This window comes from Lepus europaeus, chromosome 5 (assembly GCF_033115175.1).
Source record: "Lepus europaeus isolate LE1 chromosome 5, mLepTim1.pri, whole genome shotgun sequence".
Taxonomy (NCBI): Eukaryota; Metazoa; Chordata; class Mammalia; order Lagomorpha; family Leporidae; genus Lepus; species Lepus europaeus.
Window position 1 is genome coordinate 24,838,554 of NC_084831.1, and position 16,230 is coordinate 24,854,783.

Below are 16,230 nucleotides of genomic sequence, written 5' to 3' on the forward strand. Positions count from 1 at the left end.
ATAAATAAATAAATCTTTAAAAAAAAGTCTCCCTGATGGGGCCCAAGTACTCGGGCCATCTTTGGCTACTTTCCCAGGCCATTAGCAAAGATCTGGATATTGGAAGTAGAGCAGTAGGGACTTGAACAAGCACCCATATGGGATGTCCATTACACCACAACGCCAACACTGATGATGTTGTATTTTTTAGATGTCAGTCTTTTTTAAAAATTTTTTGGTTGAATTCTGTAATTAATACATAGTTATTCTTTTTTTTTTTCATTTTCAATTCTCTTTATATACAGAAGATCAATTTAGTATAAAGATTTCAACAGTTTGCACCCACATAGAAACACAAAGTGAAACATACTGTTTGAGTACTAGTTATAGCATTAAATCACAATGTACAGCATATTAAGGACAGAGATCCCACATGAGGAGCAAGTGCACAGTGGCTCCTGTTGTTGACCCAACAAATTGACACTCTAGTTTATGGCGCCAGTAACCACCCTAGGCTATTGTCATGAGTAGCCAAGGCTATGGAAGCCTTTTGAGTTCACCAACTCTTATCATATTTAGACAAGGTCATAAAAGACAGAGTGAGGATAGTAACCAATGATCCTAAGAGTGGCATTTACCAGGTTTGAACAATTATACAGCATTAAGTGGGGAAGAGGACCATCAGTATACACAGGTTGGGAGTAGAGCCATTGGTGGTAGAGTAGAGGTTATGATTACAAAGGAATGAGGCCCAAGTGCGCTAGACAGGGTCTAGAACAAAGGACAGAGTCATTATTAGAGGAGCTAAGAAAGGTGCTGTCTAAGCTACAATTAAGTTTTCTGATTTAGAGGCAAATAGAACCTGATAGAAGGGGCTTGATAATAATCTGGTGGGCTTTAGGCCTTGTAAGTTAAGAGGCCCAGACCTATCTATCTCTTCACATGGGGTATATCCTAAGGGAGGTGTGAATTCTTAAGTGTTGAAACTTAACTGAAAAGTGATCCCTGTTAAATATAAGTGTGGGAATAAGAGAGGGAAGAGATGTACAATTTGGGACATGCTCAAGCTGACTTGCCCCAAACGGTAAAGTTAGAAATATACCAGGGGGCCGGCGCCGTGGCTCAACAGGCTAATCCTCCGCCTTGCGGCGCCGGCACACCGGGTTCTAGTCCCGGTCGGGGCACCGATCCTGTCCCGGTTGCCCCTCTTCCAGGCCAGCTCTCTGCTGTGGCCAGGGAGTGCAGTGGAGGATGGCCCAAGTGTTTGGGCTCTGCACCCCATGGGAGACCAGGAGAAGCACCTGGCTCCTGCCATCGGATCAGCGCGGTGCGCCGGCCGCAACGCGCCTACTGCGGCGGCCATTGGAGGGTGAACCAACGGCAAAAAGGAAGACCTTTCTCTCTGTCTCTCTCTCACTGTCCACTCTGCCTGTCAAAAAAAAAAAAAAAAAAAAAAAAAAAAAGAAATATACCAGGGGATTCTGATTCAATCCCATCAAGGCTGCATGTACCAATGCCATCTCACTAGTTCATTTGATCAATTTCTGTTCACAATTGATCATAATGATAGGGCTAAGAATGAAAGGGATCACACAAACAAGACTAGTGTCTGCAAACACTAACTGATAGAATAAAAAAGGGAGAGAATGATCCAACATGGGAAGTGGGATACACAGCAGACTCATAGAATGGCGGATGTCCTAAACAGCACTCTGGCCTCAGAATCAGTCCTTAAGGCATTCGGATCTGGCTGAAGAGCCCATGAGAGTATTTCAGGTATGGAAAGCCAAGACACTCTGTCAAAAAAAAAAAAAAATTACCTAAATGAAAGATCTCCGCGAGTGAGATCCCAGTGGAAAGAACAGGTCATCAAAGAAGGAGGTACCTTTCTCTGAAGGGAGGAGAGAACTTCCACTTTGACTATGACCTTGTCTAAATATGATAAGAGTTGGTGAACTCAAAAGGCTTCCATAGCTTTGGCAACTCATGACAAGAGCCTAGGGTGATTACTGATGCCATAAACAAGAGTGTCAATTTGTTAAGTCAACAACAGGAGTCACTGTGCACTTACTCCTCATGTAGGATCTCTATCCTTAATGTTGCTGTACATGCTATAACTAGTACTCAAACAGTATTTTTCACTTTGTGTTTCTATGTGGGTGCAAACTGTTGAAATCTTTACTTAATATATACTAAACTGATTTTCTGTATATAAAGAGAATTGAAAATGAATCTTGATGTGAATGGAAGGGGAGAGGGAGCGGGAAAGGGGAGGGTTGCAGGTGGGAGGGAAGTTATGGGGGGGGGGGAAGCCATTGTAATCCATAAGCTGTACTTTGGAAATTTATATTCATTAAATAAAAGTTTAAAAAAATCTGACTTTCAAGTAAAATACATCTTAAAAAATAGAGAAAAAAAAAAGCAGAAGGAAAAAAAATGGAAACAAAAATATTCCGATTCACTGCTTCATTTTCCAAATGCCCAGAACAGTCTGGGATGGACCAGGCCCAAGACAGGCAGCAGGAAATCAAACTGGGCTCTCCCACATAGGTGGCAGGAGCCTAAACACTGGGGACATCACCTGATATCTCCCAGGATGCTTATGGGCAGGAATGCTGGAGTCAGAGGCGAGCTAGGACTCAAAGGCAGGCACTAGATACGAGACATGGGCATCCGAAGCAGGGTCCTGACCACCATGCCAAACGCCCGCCCTTAGACAGCAGGGGGTCTTGGGGCACCTGAGTGTTCAGGGGACCCAGCTGTGTCATGTGTATCTGGGTTTATATATCAGTGTGTGTGGATGTGTGTACCTGTATGTCTGGGTGTCTCAGTAGGACCTGGAGTATACTGAGTGTGCTAACCTGTGTTTGGTGGTGTAGCCTCTGTGGGGGGCGGGTAGGGGTCTCAGAGAATCTACATCCAGCTGTTTCCCTCTGATCCTTCCCTCAGCTTCCCAAGGCCCTAAGGGAGGGTGTTGCTCTACTAGCCCCGCCCTTGGGCTCAGGGCCAGTTTTGCTGTCCTGGGGGGAGGGTGGAGTGGGTGTCTACAAACACCTAGCTAGAGGTCTGCAGCCCCTACGGCTGGGGATCTCCTGTTCTGGGCAGGAACTGAGGCCTGAGGCCCTCTCCTGGCACAGCGGGGAGCCCGCTGCATCTCAGGGTCAGGAAATCCCTGCTCGCTCGGCCTAGGTCAGTGTCCATCTGGCTGAGCTCTGTGCGCTTGTCAGAGGCAGCCAGACAGTTGGGGAAACAAAGCCTATCTCCATGGCAACCCGCCTCCGCCTTGGAACGGGGCAGCTCGGTGGTTTTTGCCTGGCCCTCTCTGGGCCCAGCGCTGAGATGGGGGTGGGTGGTGAGGACGAGTTAATGAGGTGTCTGTGTATGAACACAGCCCCCTCTCAGCCCAACACACCCAACTACCTCTGCACACACACTTCTTTCCTAGGTAAAACTAGATGTTTAGCGGCCGGCACTGTGGCCTAGCGGGTTAAGCAGCTGCCTGCAACAACAGCATATACGGGCTCCAGTTCAAGTTTTCGATGCTCCACTTCCCATCCAGCTCCCCGCTAATGCACCTGAGAAGGCAGTGGAAGATGGCCCAAGTCCTTGGGTCCCTGCATCCGTGTGGGAGACCAGGAAGAAACTCCTGGCTCCTGGCTTTGGCCTGGCACAGCCCCAGCTATTGCGGCCATTTGAGTAAACCAGCAGATGGAAGATCTCTATGTCTCTCCTTCTCTCTCTCTGTAACTTTAACTTTCAAATCAATAAATAAATCTTTAAAACAAACAATAACTGGATGTTTAGATGGGGTACAGGGAACAGGCGCTCAGAGAGGGCGAGTTTCTTGGCCAAGGACACCCAGCAGTTAGTGACAAATGATACAAGAACCAGCTAAACCACCAGGCTCTGTTTGCATTGCTTGGTTTCATTCTTCTAGTCCAGCGGTCATTGGAATATACACATACACACACGTATGGCTAGTGCATATAATTTTGTTTCTTAAAGTACTGAAAAACATGTTGCCCAGGTATGGCTGGGCTCTGTGTTAACTTGTGACAAGTCGCTGGAGAAGTCCCCTGCTGACATCTCAACCAAGTTGTTCCATTTGCCCCTGCTTGCCCAGGGACTCCGCATCTTCTAACGGCCTAGTAACTACAACAAACTGCTGCAGGAACCAGCTGGATGCTGGCTCTCGGGGTAACACCCTGCCCGCCCCCTCTAAGGCAGGGTTTCCAAGCGGAGTCCATCAAAACGTCATCGCTGTCTCCCCCCCACCCCCTTCACTTCTCCATAAGTCAGAGTTCAAATGGCTACGACGCATTACTGCTTCTACAATACTGCCTTTCTCCATTTTATCCATCGGCACTTGGGGTGGATCTTGTTCAGGGGAAAAAAAAAAAAAAAAAGTTCCACTATCAAAAGCAACAGCTAAGAGAGGGATAATCTGATCACTGACTATCTGCGGTTCATCTCCGGCAGGCGGGACACAAAGCTGTGCTCCAGAGATATCCGGACGAAGAACGAAGGGAGAGAACCTGTTCCACCCTGCAGCCTGGAGAGGGACCCCAGCGGCCCGCCCCCAACACACACTTCTTCCCCCTCCTCTCTTTCCTTTGCCGCGGCTCCCTGGAAGTTGGCACCGGCTCAGAGCTGGGAGCCCATCAGATGCCACCTTGGCCACACGCCACTGACACCTGGGGGAGTAACTGCACCTCTCAGCCCAGCAGGCAGGCAAATGGGTGGAATTAGGCTTGGGGCCTGATTCTGAAAGGCACTGGGAGGATCAAAGACGCCCTCGGCAGGGAGGTTGTTTGAAACTTGAACAAGGCTGCCACGGATGCCAGGAGTCACCGATTAGGGACACAGGAATGCGGGCTGTGGGATGGGATCTGCAGGCTCCTCCCACCTCCAGGGTTGCTGGAGGGTCTTCAGCTTTGTAGGACTGCTCCATTCGCCTCTACAATTCTGCCCCTTCTTCCTGCTGGGGCAGAGAACGGAGGGAAGCCACAGGTGCCCCTTCCCTGCCGCCCCCCCCCCCGCCCCTTCCTGGCTTTTTCTCCGTAAAATGAGGGTGGTTCCCCCACACCTTGGCCTGACTGCCCAGGCCAGAGTGAGGAGTCTGGGAGGGAGGAGGCCAATTGGACAGGACAAAGTGGAGGCCTGCAGGAGGCGGGTCTCCCCAGGGAGAGGGGGAGTTTGTGTGTGTGATGGCAGCCTGGGTATTTCTCTCTCCTCCCTGGGAACAGCAGGTTGGCAGCTTCCTGCTGGGTCAGGTGACAGCCTGGCTCCAGGTTGGACTTTGGGCCCTGTGTACAGGGAGTGCTGGGAAGTCAGCTCTCTTAGCTGCTAAAGGACCAGTGAAGAAACGTACTGAGCTGAGCAATGATTAATCCGGGCGTAGGATTCAGTGCAGCTGGGGCTCAGGTTAGCCCTTTTCAGGCTAGCCCTCTCTGGGTGTCTTAGAAGCATGTCTGTCCATCAGGCCATGGTACAGGAGGGAAAGCTGGACCCAGGGTGGTGCAGGTGCATGGTGGGAAGTGAGGAGGTCTGAGTGTGGGAGTCAGAAGCAACCCTGACCTCCCCTTGATCTCCTCTCTCCAGTTGGGGGAATTCAATCTGTGCATGGACCGCAAGGGACTCTGGTTTGAGGGAGCCTTCCCTGAGGAATTACATGAAGCACTGGCAGAGCTGTGAACTGGGGATGATGGCACCCAAAGAGCCTCCATGCTTGGGTGAATGTTTCACTGTTGGCTCTTGAAATTCTTTTTTTTTTTTTTTTTGACAGGCAGAGTTAGATAGTGAGAGAGAGAGACAGAGAGAAAGGTCTTCCTTCCGTTGGTTCACCCCCAAGATGGCAGCTACGGCCTGCACTGCGCCGATCTGAAGCCAGGAGCCAGGTGCTTCCTCCTGGTCTCCCATGTGGGTGCAGGGCCCAAGCACTTGGGCCATCCTCCACTGCCTTCCCGGGCCACAGCAGAGAGCTGGACTGGAAGAGGAGCAACCAGGACAGAATCCAGTGCCCCAACTGGGACTAGAACCTGGGGTGCTGGCGCCGCAGGAGGATGATTAGCCTAGTGATCCATGGCGCCGGCTCTTGAAATTCTTGAGAATTTTTTTTTTTTTTTTTTTTTTAACAAGAGGCCCCGCATGTTCATTTTGCATTGGGACTTTTAAATCATGGGGCCAGTGCTGGCCCCTGGGAAGAAGTGGCTGAAAGGGTCAAAGTGTGTGTGTGTGTGTAAGACTGACCAAGATCTGGGGCCAGCGATGCAGAGTAGCAGGTAAAAGCAACCAAATGGGCATGTCCTGGCTGCTCCACTTCAATCCAGCTTCCCGCTAATGGTCTGGGAAAGCAGTAGAAGATGGCCCAAGCACTTGGGCCCCTGCCACCCACGTGGGAGACCTGGAAGAAGCTCCTGGCTTTGGCTTGGCCCAGCTCTGGCTGTTGCAGCCATCTGGGGAGTGAACCAGCAGATAGAAGATTCTGTGTAACTCTGACTTTCAAATAAATAAATCTTAGCAAAGAAAAAAAAAAAAAAAAAAAAAGACTGACCAAGATTTCTGTTCCCTTGCAAAAGCCGGAGCACATTTGCCTTCCTCCCTGCTCCCTCCCATGCACCCAGATGGGATCTAGCAGGCCCAGGCGGTAAACATGACTCTGCAAATCTCAGCCCTGCCTGTGACACAGTTCCATGACACTCACTGGAGGAAGACAGGGGGCCCTTAGGCTAGTGCTAGGCTGCGCTAGGAGCATCCTTGGGCCCAGTGCCTGATCCACAGTGGGAACACTGGCATTGGAGACTGGGTAGGCAGGAAACCGAGTCCTAGCAAGGATGGTGGGTGGTGTGCCCCAGGCCTCAGGTTCACCCACAGTTGCACAGTGGGTGCAACTCACAGGCTAAGCAAGTCAGGGCGGTCACACACTGCCCTCCACTCACCCTGCCATGATACAGTGAGCGCTGTCCACAGCGCGCCATGGGGTAGGAAGAAGCTGTGTGTCCAGGGCCAGGTAGGGTGATACAGAGAAACTCCAACTGGTGGGGCGATCACAAGGCCCTTCTGAGGACCCAGGGAAGGGACCCAAGGGCTCTGGACCCACAGCTGGCCCCTGGACTGTTTCTGGCCCCTAGGGCTTGGAGCCTTGGATGCAGCAGCACTGGACCCAGATGCTAGGCTTGGTTCCTCTGCTGCCGACCACCCAGCGCTCTTGGGCAGCCACTGTGTCCTCCTGGCCTCAATTTCCCCTGTGCACTGTGGGTCCCGCCCTCTGCCCTGCTCGCCTGGTGGCTCACTGTGCAGGGGATGACATAGAAGGGCTTGGTCAGCTATAATAAAGAGCCAGCGGCCTGGAGAAATGAGCACAGTGGTTCCCGACGGTTAAAGCTCTTCGAATAGGGCAGCTTCGTAGCCACAGGCTTCTCAGTGCCCCCAGACCCTCGGGAATCAGTGGGACGTCCGGCCCCAGGCCGCAAAGCCCAATGCAAGGGTAAACTGAGGAAGGACTGCCTGCAGCCCACCCACCCGGGGAGCCTGGGCCACAGCTCCATCCTGAGGGCTGTTCTCCTGGGGGAAGGTGTGGCGGAGAAGAGGGGTGACTCCCAGCTGCCGGCTGTAGGTCACAGGTCGCGGGCGCGCCTGAAGCCTCTGGTGTCTGCAGCGACACCCCCCCCCCCCCACTGTCCTCATCCTGGAAAGAATTATCTGAATATTCTTGTTCCAGGAAAAGAAGCCCAGAACCCCCATCTCTCCGCAGACCAAGCCCGTCCGGGGTCCAACCCCTGCATTTGCTTCCCCTTCCCCAGCCCTTCCCCCTTCTGTCCCCACCCCCGTGCCACCCTTTCGGAGCCCCCTCCCGGACCCGCCCCGCGACCCCGCCCTCTGGGCCCCAGCGGTCCGCTCCACGGCGGACTCCCGGGACCACCTCCTCCCGGGCCCGGACCTCGCCCTCCGCGGGCCCCGGGGCGCGGGGAGGGGCGGCCGGCAGCGCCGCTCCCGCCCCGCGGCCGCTCCCTCCCCGGCTCCTTCCCTCCCGGCCGGCCCCGGCGCCCCGCCCGCCGCCCGGCCGGCCCCTCCCGGCCGCTCCAGCCGCGCTCGCTCCGTCTCCGCCGCCCAAACTTTTCTCCGGGCGTCTCGCGCGGCGGCCGCCCCGGGCGCAAGGGCGCCGCGCCGCAGGCGGCCTGAGCCCGGCGCCGGGTCCGCCCGCCGCGCCATGGCGGCCCGCGCGCCCCCTGCCGCACCTGCGGCCGAGGAGCCGGGGGGCCCGGGAGGCCCCCCGCGCAGGAAGAAGTCCCGCTCCGGCGGGTCCGGCCTCCGCCGCGCCTTCAGCTGGTTGCGGGGCAAGCGGCGCAAGAAGAAGGCGGCGGGGGCCGAGGGAGCCGAGTCGACCACCCCCCGGGCCAAGAAGGCGGACGACAAGGCCAAGAGGGCCAAGGGCAAAGGCCGAGGTAAGGCGGCCGGGCACCTACCTGGGCTGGGCGCCGGGCGGCGCCGAGGGTGCGGCCGCGGTGGCTCCGCGGGAGTCCGCGATGTGTTGGAGGGTGGGGGCGGCCCCCGGGTCTGGGGGCCGTGGAGAGCTCTGGGCTCAGCCCGAGCACCCCCATCCTGCGCTGTCCCTCCGCCCTCCCAGCGCTTTCCACACCCAGTCCCGCCTTGCTCCGAGGGGAGGCGACCCCCTGGCCGGCCTGGGGCCGGGATCCCCTGGCTTAAGCAGGAAGTGCTGGCGGTGAGGCCGGACTCCCTCCCCCAGGCTCCCCCAGGTTCTGCCCTCTGCTGAGTCAGGGGGTCAGAGACTTGACTCTGGCCTGAGGCCCATGGGGCGAGGCAGGTGGCCTTGGGTGTCCGTGTCCGGGTTGGGGGGGGTGTCCCTCTGCATCTAAAAGGTCTGTCCCCAGCCCCGCAAAGGAGCCAGCTTGGGGCACCTTAGCTTCTTGACAGTGTTAGTTTTTCCCACCTTGCCTGTCCCCCTGGAGCAAACCGCAAACCTGCAGCTCCTGGTGGTGAGCTGACCGTGGATGACCCCACGCCCCCTCCCCAAACATGCAGTGTTGGAAGTGTGCTCATGGCTGGGGGAGGCGGAGACCCACCCTCGATGGGGAGGCAGTGTCTCAGCGACAGCTTATTCCGCCTTTGGGAGTTGGAGCCCCGGAGCCCGTCTTGAGAGGAGGGGAAGGTGGCCCATGCCAACCCAGCGGGGGCACTTTACTTTGGGGCTGCTTGCTTGGTTCGTTGCTCATTTTCCTGCCTCTGTGGTGTTTGCCTGGGTCTCGCAGGAGGGTTGGGGTCCCTTGGGGCTTGGCGTCCTGGTCCTGGGACATCTACCTGGCCTGTCCCTCCACGCCAGGGTGAAGGTGAGGAAATGACGGCGCGCGCCCGCCCAGCCCATCCGGCCTATGTTTACCCTGCCCGTGTCCTTTAACCACCTCCTTGGGAGAATTAGAAGGAACACTTCCAGGGTCAGGAAGAGGGTGGAAAGCTTCTTGTTTGATTGCATCCGGCCTGATCTTCCCTTTGGATAAGGGCCCGGCTCTCCTGCGGCCCAGCCACAACTAGGAGTCGGGGTGCTGGGGCTGGACTGGCAGGGTGAGGGGTATTTCCAGGGGGTTCTGCAACCCTGACAGGACACAGAGCCTGGCCCGGGGCTGCTCCACAGGGATTCAGGCTGAAGTCATCCATGTCTCACTTAAGAAGGCATGGGGCAGGACTGCAGCAGGACGGATGGTGGTCAGACTGGCAGGACTGGCAGGGAGAAGACTGGTGGGCCCTCTGCAGACCCTGAGAGGCCAGCCTGGAGCCGTGTGCCGGGAAACTCCAGCCCTGCAGGTCCCTGCTCTGGCAGCCTGGGCTTGGGGTCCCTCTGTCTTGTGTTGGGTATCAGGTAGCTCTGGGCTTCCTGGGCAGCAGGTCGGCTGCTGTGAGCCCACGTGCATGGGCGATACCTCCCTGCCCCCGGCTGTTGTTTCCCGAGGCCCGCCTGGAGGAAGTCCTGTTCCTTCTACTCCAGCCTCCTATTATTCCAATTGTTTCCTTGTCACCCGCCTGGCCCAACTTCTTTTCTGTTTATTAAGAGAAATAAATCCGATCTCTAATCTCCACTGGCACGGCTGGCCAGGAAGGGGCAACCCAAAGGAAGCTTAACTCTTTGAGGGAGAATGTTCAGAATGAAGATGTGGGAGCTGGGGGCAGACAGAAAGTTCCTCGGAGGTCAGGGGCCTTTGCAGGGGGAGGTCATTGTGGCCTCCATTCTGGTCCCTGAATCAAAGACCCAGGAGATGTAGGTTAGGCTCCTTTCGAATCTTCCAGGATTCCCCCTGCCCTGGCAGCCCCGTGTGGACCTACGGGAGAGGAGATCTGACGTTTATGGATTGTGTCAGTAGCCTTCTAGCCTTAGTCTTGTTGGATCCCCTTTGCACGTGAAAAAACTCAGGTTCAGGGACAGTGTGTGCTCTATTTGACCACACTGAGATGTAAATGCCAGTCACCTCCCTCCAACCCTGGCACTGTGTCTCTGGCTCTCCCAAGGTCCCAGAGCAGGGGTCGGGGTGAGGTTCTCATCCAGCCCACTCTCCTGGGGTCTGGCATGTAGCAGCCTTCCAGGTACTTCTGGGGAGGGGGAGTATTGGAGTCGGGCAAATAAGGGTGTAAAGATTTATGTATTTATTTGAAAGCTAGGGAGAAAGAGAGAGAGAGAGAAAGAGAGAAAGTGTTCTCTCTTCCATTCGCTGGTTTACTCCCCAAATGGCCAGAACAGCTGAGGCTGGAGCCAGGAGCTCCATCCTGGTCTCCTGCATGGGTGGCAGTGACTCAAGTACTTGGGCCATTATCTGCTGCTTCCCAGGCAGCAGGGAGCTGGGATTGAACTTGTGTTCCCATATGGGATGTAGGGGGTTCCTCTGTACCACAACAGCCACCCCTAGGGGTTAAATGCTTGCTTGGTTAATAGCAAGCCCCATGATAGCGGACAAACACCTTCTCTGTGGGCTCACTGCTCCCACTACTGCCTCATGGGGAAAGGGGACCGTCTCCTAGGGATGACCTTCTGGCTGGACACACCTTTCCGTCACTCTGAGGATCTCATGAGAGCGGTTACAGAAGTTCATCCCTGAACATTAAGGACTGGATCAGGAAGGAATGGGCTCCTCCCCTCTCCAAGCCTCAGTTTTCTCATCTATAAAGTAGAGGTAATTCCTGGCAGGATCACATTAGCTAACAGCCCTCTCAACGCTCTGTGAGCCGTGGAGTGCAGGCCAGATGGTGGCAGGTGCTGCTGTTGTGACGCGGGGGTCCTGGGCATTATTAGCTCAGTCATCCTGATCTGTGTTTGGGAAACAACTCACCCGGTTACCCCTTAGATACCCCCAGAGGATGAGACTCACAGAAGCTTGGAGTCCCACCTCTGACCCATGGGAGGAGTCAGACCTAAGAGAGTTTGAAAAGCAAAAACAAACAAGAATCCATATTTTCCAGAAATATCACCTGGACTGCCATCAAAGTGTGTGGGGAGGAAATGTATCTGGGACAGATGCCAGGACCGGAGCCTGGTAGATAATCGGGGAGGCCTCCTGGAGGAGGTGAGCAGAGTGCGGGAGGAGGCAGGGTCCTGGCTAATTGGAAGAGGAAGAGAAGTACCCGGAGGGCTGCCGTGCGCCAGACCCCGGCTGGGCATTTTCTCCAAAGTCTTGTGCTGCCTGCACACAACCCGGGAGGTGGGCAGTGGTCCGTGGGCTGAAAGTAAGTGGCTCAAGGTCACTCACTCAGCTTCCTTCATCTGAAAAAGCCTCGTGCTTTACCGCGCAGCTGCAGGCATTGTTCAAGGTGTGGGGTCCTGGAGGATAACACAGGCAAGGTCCCTGCCCCTGTGGGAGTGCCGTCACAGGATGCCAATGACAGAGCCCCTCCGTGTGCTTCCGAAGGCCACGCTCTGCAACCAAAATAATACGACACTGGATGTGTTTCTGACTCTGGAGGGGAGTAGCCATTGTAGAGTCCCAGATGGGGTCAGCCTTCGGGAGATGGATGTGTGGCCCTACCCTGCCAGGCCCTGTGGACAACCCCATGAACTCACTGGGGCCTTCCCAAGTCCCCTCTGGCCAGTTGTTCTGGGAGCGCTGTCCTTGGCCTGGAGTTTGGAGAGAACCAGAGTGTGAGCTATGCTGTGCTGTATGATGGTGGGCAGGGTCTGCCCCACTCCAGGCCCTGCAGACCCTGTCTTGACAGAGCTGGGGTTCAAGGGCCTTGGAGACCCTGGCTGGTTCTAGGATTCTCTGAGCTTGAGAATAGGCTGGTGGGGGTGGGGGTGGATGGGAACCCAGGCAAGGAGGGCCAGGCTTTGGCTAGGCCCAGCAGACATTGCGTCCAGCGGCCTGGACGTCCCAGGAAGGTGGGGAGAGGGAGTCCACCAGGGAAGTGACTTTGTGGCGTCCACAGCTGAGTGAGCACCCAGGGGCTTTCTGGGTAATGGGCATTTTCCTAAGGTCAGAATGGCTTCTGTTTGCCCTTCAGTGAACCCTCCAGGTGTTGTCCCCTCTTGTCATTGCCTGTGCTGTCCCTCCTTCTTTCTCAGGGCCCGACTCAGTGTCATCCCCTCTGGGGTATTCCCAGGAGGAATGAGTGCCCCGCCTGCCCAACTCCAGAGCAGGCTGGTGAGATTGGGATGCTATGCTGACCTCCTTCTTGCGTCTTCAGCCTGGGTGGGGCCTGGACCCACCTGGGATGCATCCTTTCCATAAAGGAGTCTGGGGTTCCTCAACACGAACGTGACAGGGTGGCTGCTTTGTTTACCTCTTCCAGGCCCCTATGAAATGACAGGCCTTGGGCGCCAATGGTAGAGGGAGCCTCTCATATAGTTCACAATAAGTACCTGCCATGTGCTGGGCACTGTCATGGAGGTGAACGGGGTCCATCCAGGGTCCTGGGCCTCATGCACCCTACAATTTGTGTATGTGGGGGAGGGCGACAAACACTGAGCAAGTCATTAAAGGTCAGAGTATGACCAGGGCCCGATGTTGTGCCCTCCGCGATGCCAGCATCCCATGTCAGAGTGTCTGTTCTAGTCCCAGCTGCTCTGCTTCAGATCCAGCTCCCTGCTACTGACCCTGGGGGAGCAGTGGAAGATGGCCCAAGTACTTGGGTCTCTGCCACTCACATGGGAGACCCAGATGGTGCTCTGGGCTCCTGACTTCAGTGTTGCCCAGTGCTGGCCATTGTGGCCATTTGGGAAATGAACCAACAGATGGAAGACCTCTCTCTCTGTCTGTTACTCTCTCCTTCAAATAAAAATAAATTTTTAAGTAAAAAGAAGTGCGACCAAAGAGGAACTTGTGGGGCATCTCAGGGACAGCTCACAGCTTCCCCAGGGAGGTGGTCATGGACAAGGCACCTGTGGCCCTGATCAGCAAGGTGCCTGCCAGGGTTCTGTGTAGCTCACTGCTCTCAATCCTGAGGGTAGGGGCCAGGTTGACCAACTCTCCCCTCTCCCTGGCACAAGGCCTGGCGCCAAGGGGTTCCAGGCAGAGGGTAGGGGATTCACTATGGACCCCCAGAGCCTGGGCATGTTGGGATCCTAGACGCAGAGGTGGTGGCCAGAGATGCCACCGGGAGCCCTCCTGGCATGTCCAGCTGGGCAGCTGAGGCCCAGAGGAGGAAGTGACTTGCTCAGGGTCACATGGTTTCCAGTGGCAGAGGCGGAGCAGGAGCCCACACCTACCAGGACAACTTCAGCTGCGCCACTCCTTTGTTCAGCTTCAAACGGGAAAGAAAAACCTGGCCTGGCGCAGAGAGGTGCCTCTGCCAGGGGCGGGAAGAGCCAGGAGGAAGCCAGGCCCCACAGGCCTCCCATCCCCTCTCCCAGTCTCAGCCCTCCCCTGGGAGTGTACCTCAGGCCTGGGAGGGGCTCCCAGTCACTGGCCCCCCTCAAGGCCCCCAGGCAGGGCTGACAGCTGAAGAGGGGGCTGAACTGGGTGGCCAGAAAAGTCCACTCTGTTTTGTCAGCAGAGGGCCTGGCAGGAACCTCCCCCTCCACCTGCCCCTCGGAAATCCCCTCTCCCCAAGCCCTCCAAGCCGGCCCAGGCTCGCGCTGTCACATGCTGAAGCAGGCTCGTGAGTGGAGCCATTGTAGATTGTTTCCGCCGCAGCAAGCGTGGCGGGGGGGGGGGCAGTACATACGCCTCCCACATGCAGACCCCAAGGCCACCTCCAGCCCCCTGGCTGACGTGGGGAAGGATGGAGGTGACAGCAGCGTCCTTGGCTGCTGTGTGTGTGTGTGAAATCTCTGTCCACCTCCTCCTCTTTTAACCCCTTCTGCTGCTTCACTGTCCTTGGGGGCAGCTCCGCGCTTCGCATGGTGTGTGTGTGGGAGCACCGGGGAGCAGCTCAGCCAGCCAAGGGATTAAACGCTGACTTTTGCGGCCACGTGCCTGGCTCCTAGGAGGCTCTCAGAGGGGAGCGGACACACTCCTCCAAGTGTGCCCATGACCCTCCAAGTGTGCCCATGACCCAGAGAGCCAGGTGAAGCCTTCACCGCCATTCTCCCAGTGCATCAGCCAGCCTCAAGCCACTCTCATGGCTCCTGGAATTCTGGGCCATATCATATCTTTCCTTTCCTTTTCTTCTTCTTCTTTTTAAAAAAAAGATTCATTTATTCGAAAGAGAGAGAGAGAGAGAGAGAGATCTTTCATTTGAGAGAGAAAGAGAGAGAGAGATCTTTCATTTGCTGGTCTCCTTAGATGCAATAGTCAGGACTGGGCCAAGCCAAAGCCAGGAGCCCAGAACTCTATCTGGTCTCCCCCCTGGGTGGCAGGAACTCAAGTACCTGGGCCATCACCTGCTGCTTTCCCAAGAGCATTAGTAGGAAACTGGATCGGAAGTGGAGGAGTAGGGACTCAAACCAGCACACTGATGGGATGCCTAACCACTGTACCACAACACCCACCCCTCTGGACATATATTTTCATGCCAGCTAACTCTTCCCAGCAGTCCCAGCCCAGCCTCTGCCATGCTCCTGGCTGTGCCAGTACTCCTCCCCAGAATCCTGGAGTGCACAGTGCCTTGGCAGTGAGAGTACCGTGTGCCATCGCCACCACCTCTGGTCGTATGCAAATGCCACCACTGCCGCCACCGCCAGTACCCGGGTGCCACTATTGCCACTGCATCCAGCATGGAAGCCCTGCCGTCTCCACTCCAGTGGCTGCTGGCTGGCACACCCACTGTGTGTGGGACAGTCACTGCCCTGCAGGAAGCTCTTCTGGTTGGAAAGGCAGACACACAAACAAGCAGATGTGTGAGGCAGGTATGGGGATGGTGCGACACGGGGTGCCGGGGAGCCCTAGGGTATGGTCAGATCTGTGTCAGAGGGTATCACTGACAGGGCCATGGGTGCCCGGAGAGCCGAGCCGGGGAGGAGCAGACTGTTGAGCAGAGCCCTGAGGATGAAAAGGCGTCTTCTAGACAAAAGCAGGGGAGAGGAGACAACAGGTGTGAAAGCCTGGATGTGGGTACTAGAGTGTGGAGAGCAGTTTTGTGAGGCTGGAGCTCTGACAATGAGGAGGGTGTGGCCAGCGGTGGGGCTGAGGCCTAGGCACCTGCCAGTCCTCATCCAATTCATGCCAAGGGATTTGCATTTTACCTTTACGTATTCTCTCTGCTACCCCACACCCTGTCCCCTTTCTGGGCCTCAAGTTTCTCATCTATAAAATAAAGGCATTGGGCTAGCAAATCTTTGGGGTCTCTTCCAGCTTTATTTGTTTGAAAGGCAGAATGAGAGAGAGAGAGAGAGAGAGAGAGATAGAAAGAGAGAGACTGTCCATCTACTGGTTCTCTCCCTAAATGGCCGCAACAGAGCAGGCACTCTGATATGGGATGCCAGCGTTGCAGGTGGCTGCGTAACTCATTGTGCCACAAAGCTGGCTGCAGCCTCCAGCTTTGACACTGGAACCCTCTATGCCAAGTGGAGAGACAGATGCTCACTACTGGGTACACAATGTTGCTCACTATTTCCTATGGATCAATAGAATAGAAGCCACCCCTTCAGGGACTGTACTGTTGTTAACCTTATGCTTTTTGCAAGAGAAGGGCTTCAGGGAGAGATGGGTTGAGCTTTAACTCCACAAGGAGGGAGGAGGTATCTGGGAGTTACTAGGCATAAGTGGTGGCCCGAGGGGCAGGCTTTTGGTGCAGTGGTAAAGATGCCGCTTGGGACACCGCCTCCCACATGGCAGTGCCTGGGTTTGAGTCCCAGCTCTGCCTCCAGTTCCAGCT

At 55.6% G+C, this 16,230-nt stretch overlaps 1 protein-coding gene across 1 annotated transcript in view; it reads left to right on the plus strand.

Moving 5' to 3' along the window:
* Positions 1 to 8,188: 8,188 nt before the first annotated feature.
* Positions 8,189 to 16,230, plus strand: part of NHSL3 (NHS like 3) — a 29,455-nt gene continuing 21,413 nt past the window's right edge. Inside the window, exon 1 of the mRNA XM_062190882.1 lies at positions 8,189 to 8,423. Coding sequence (XP_062046866.1) covers positions 8,189 to 8,423 — 235 coding nt within the window. The remainder of the gene's footprint in view (positions 8,424 to 16,230) is intronic.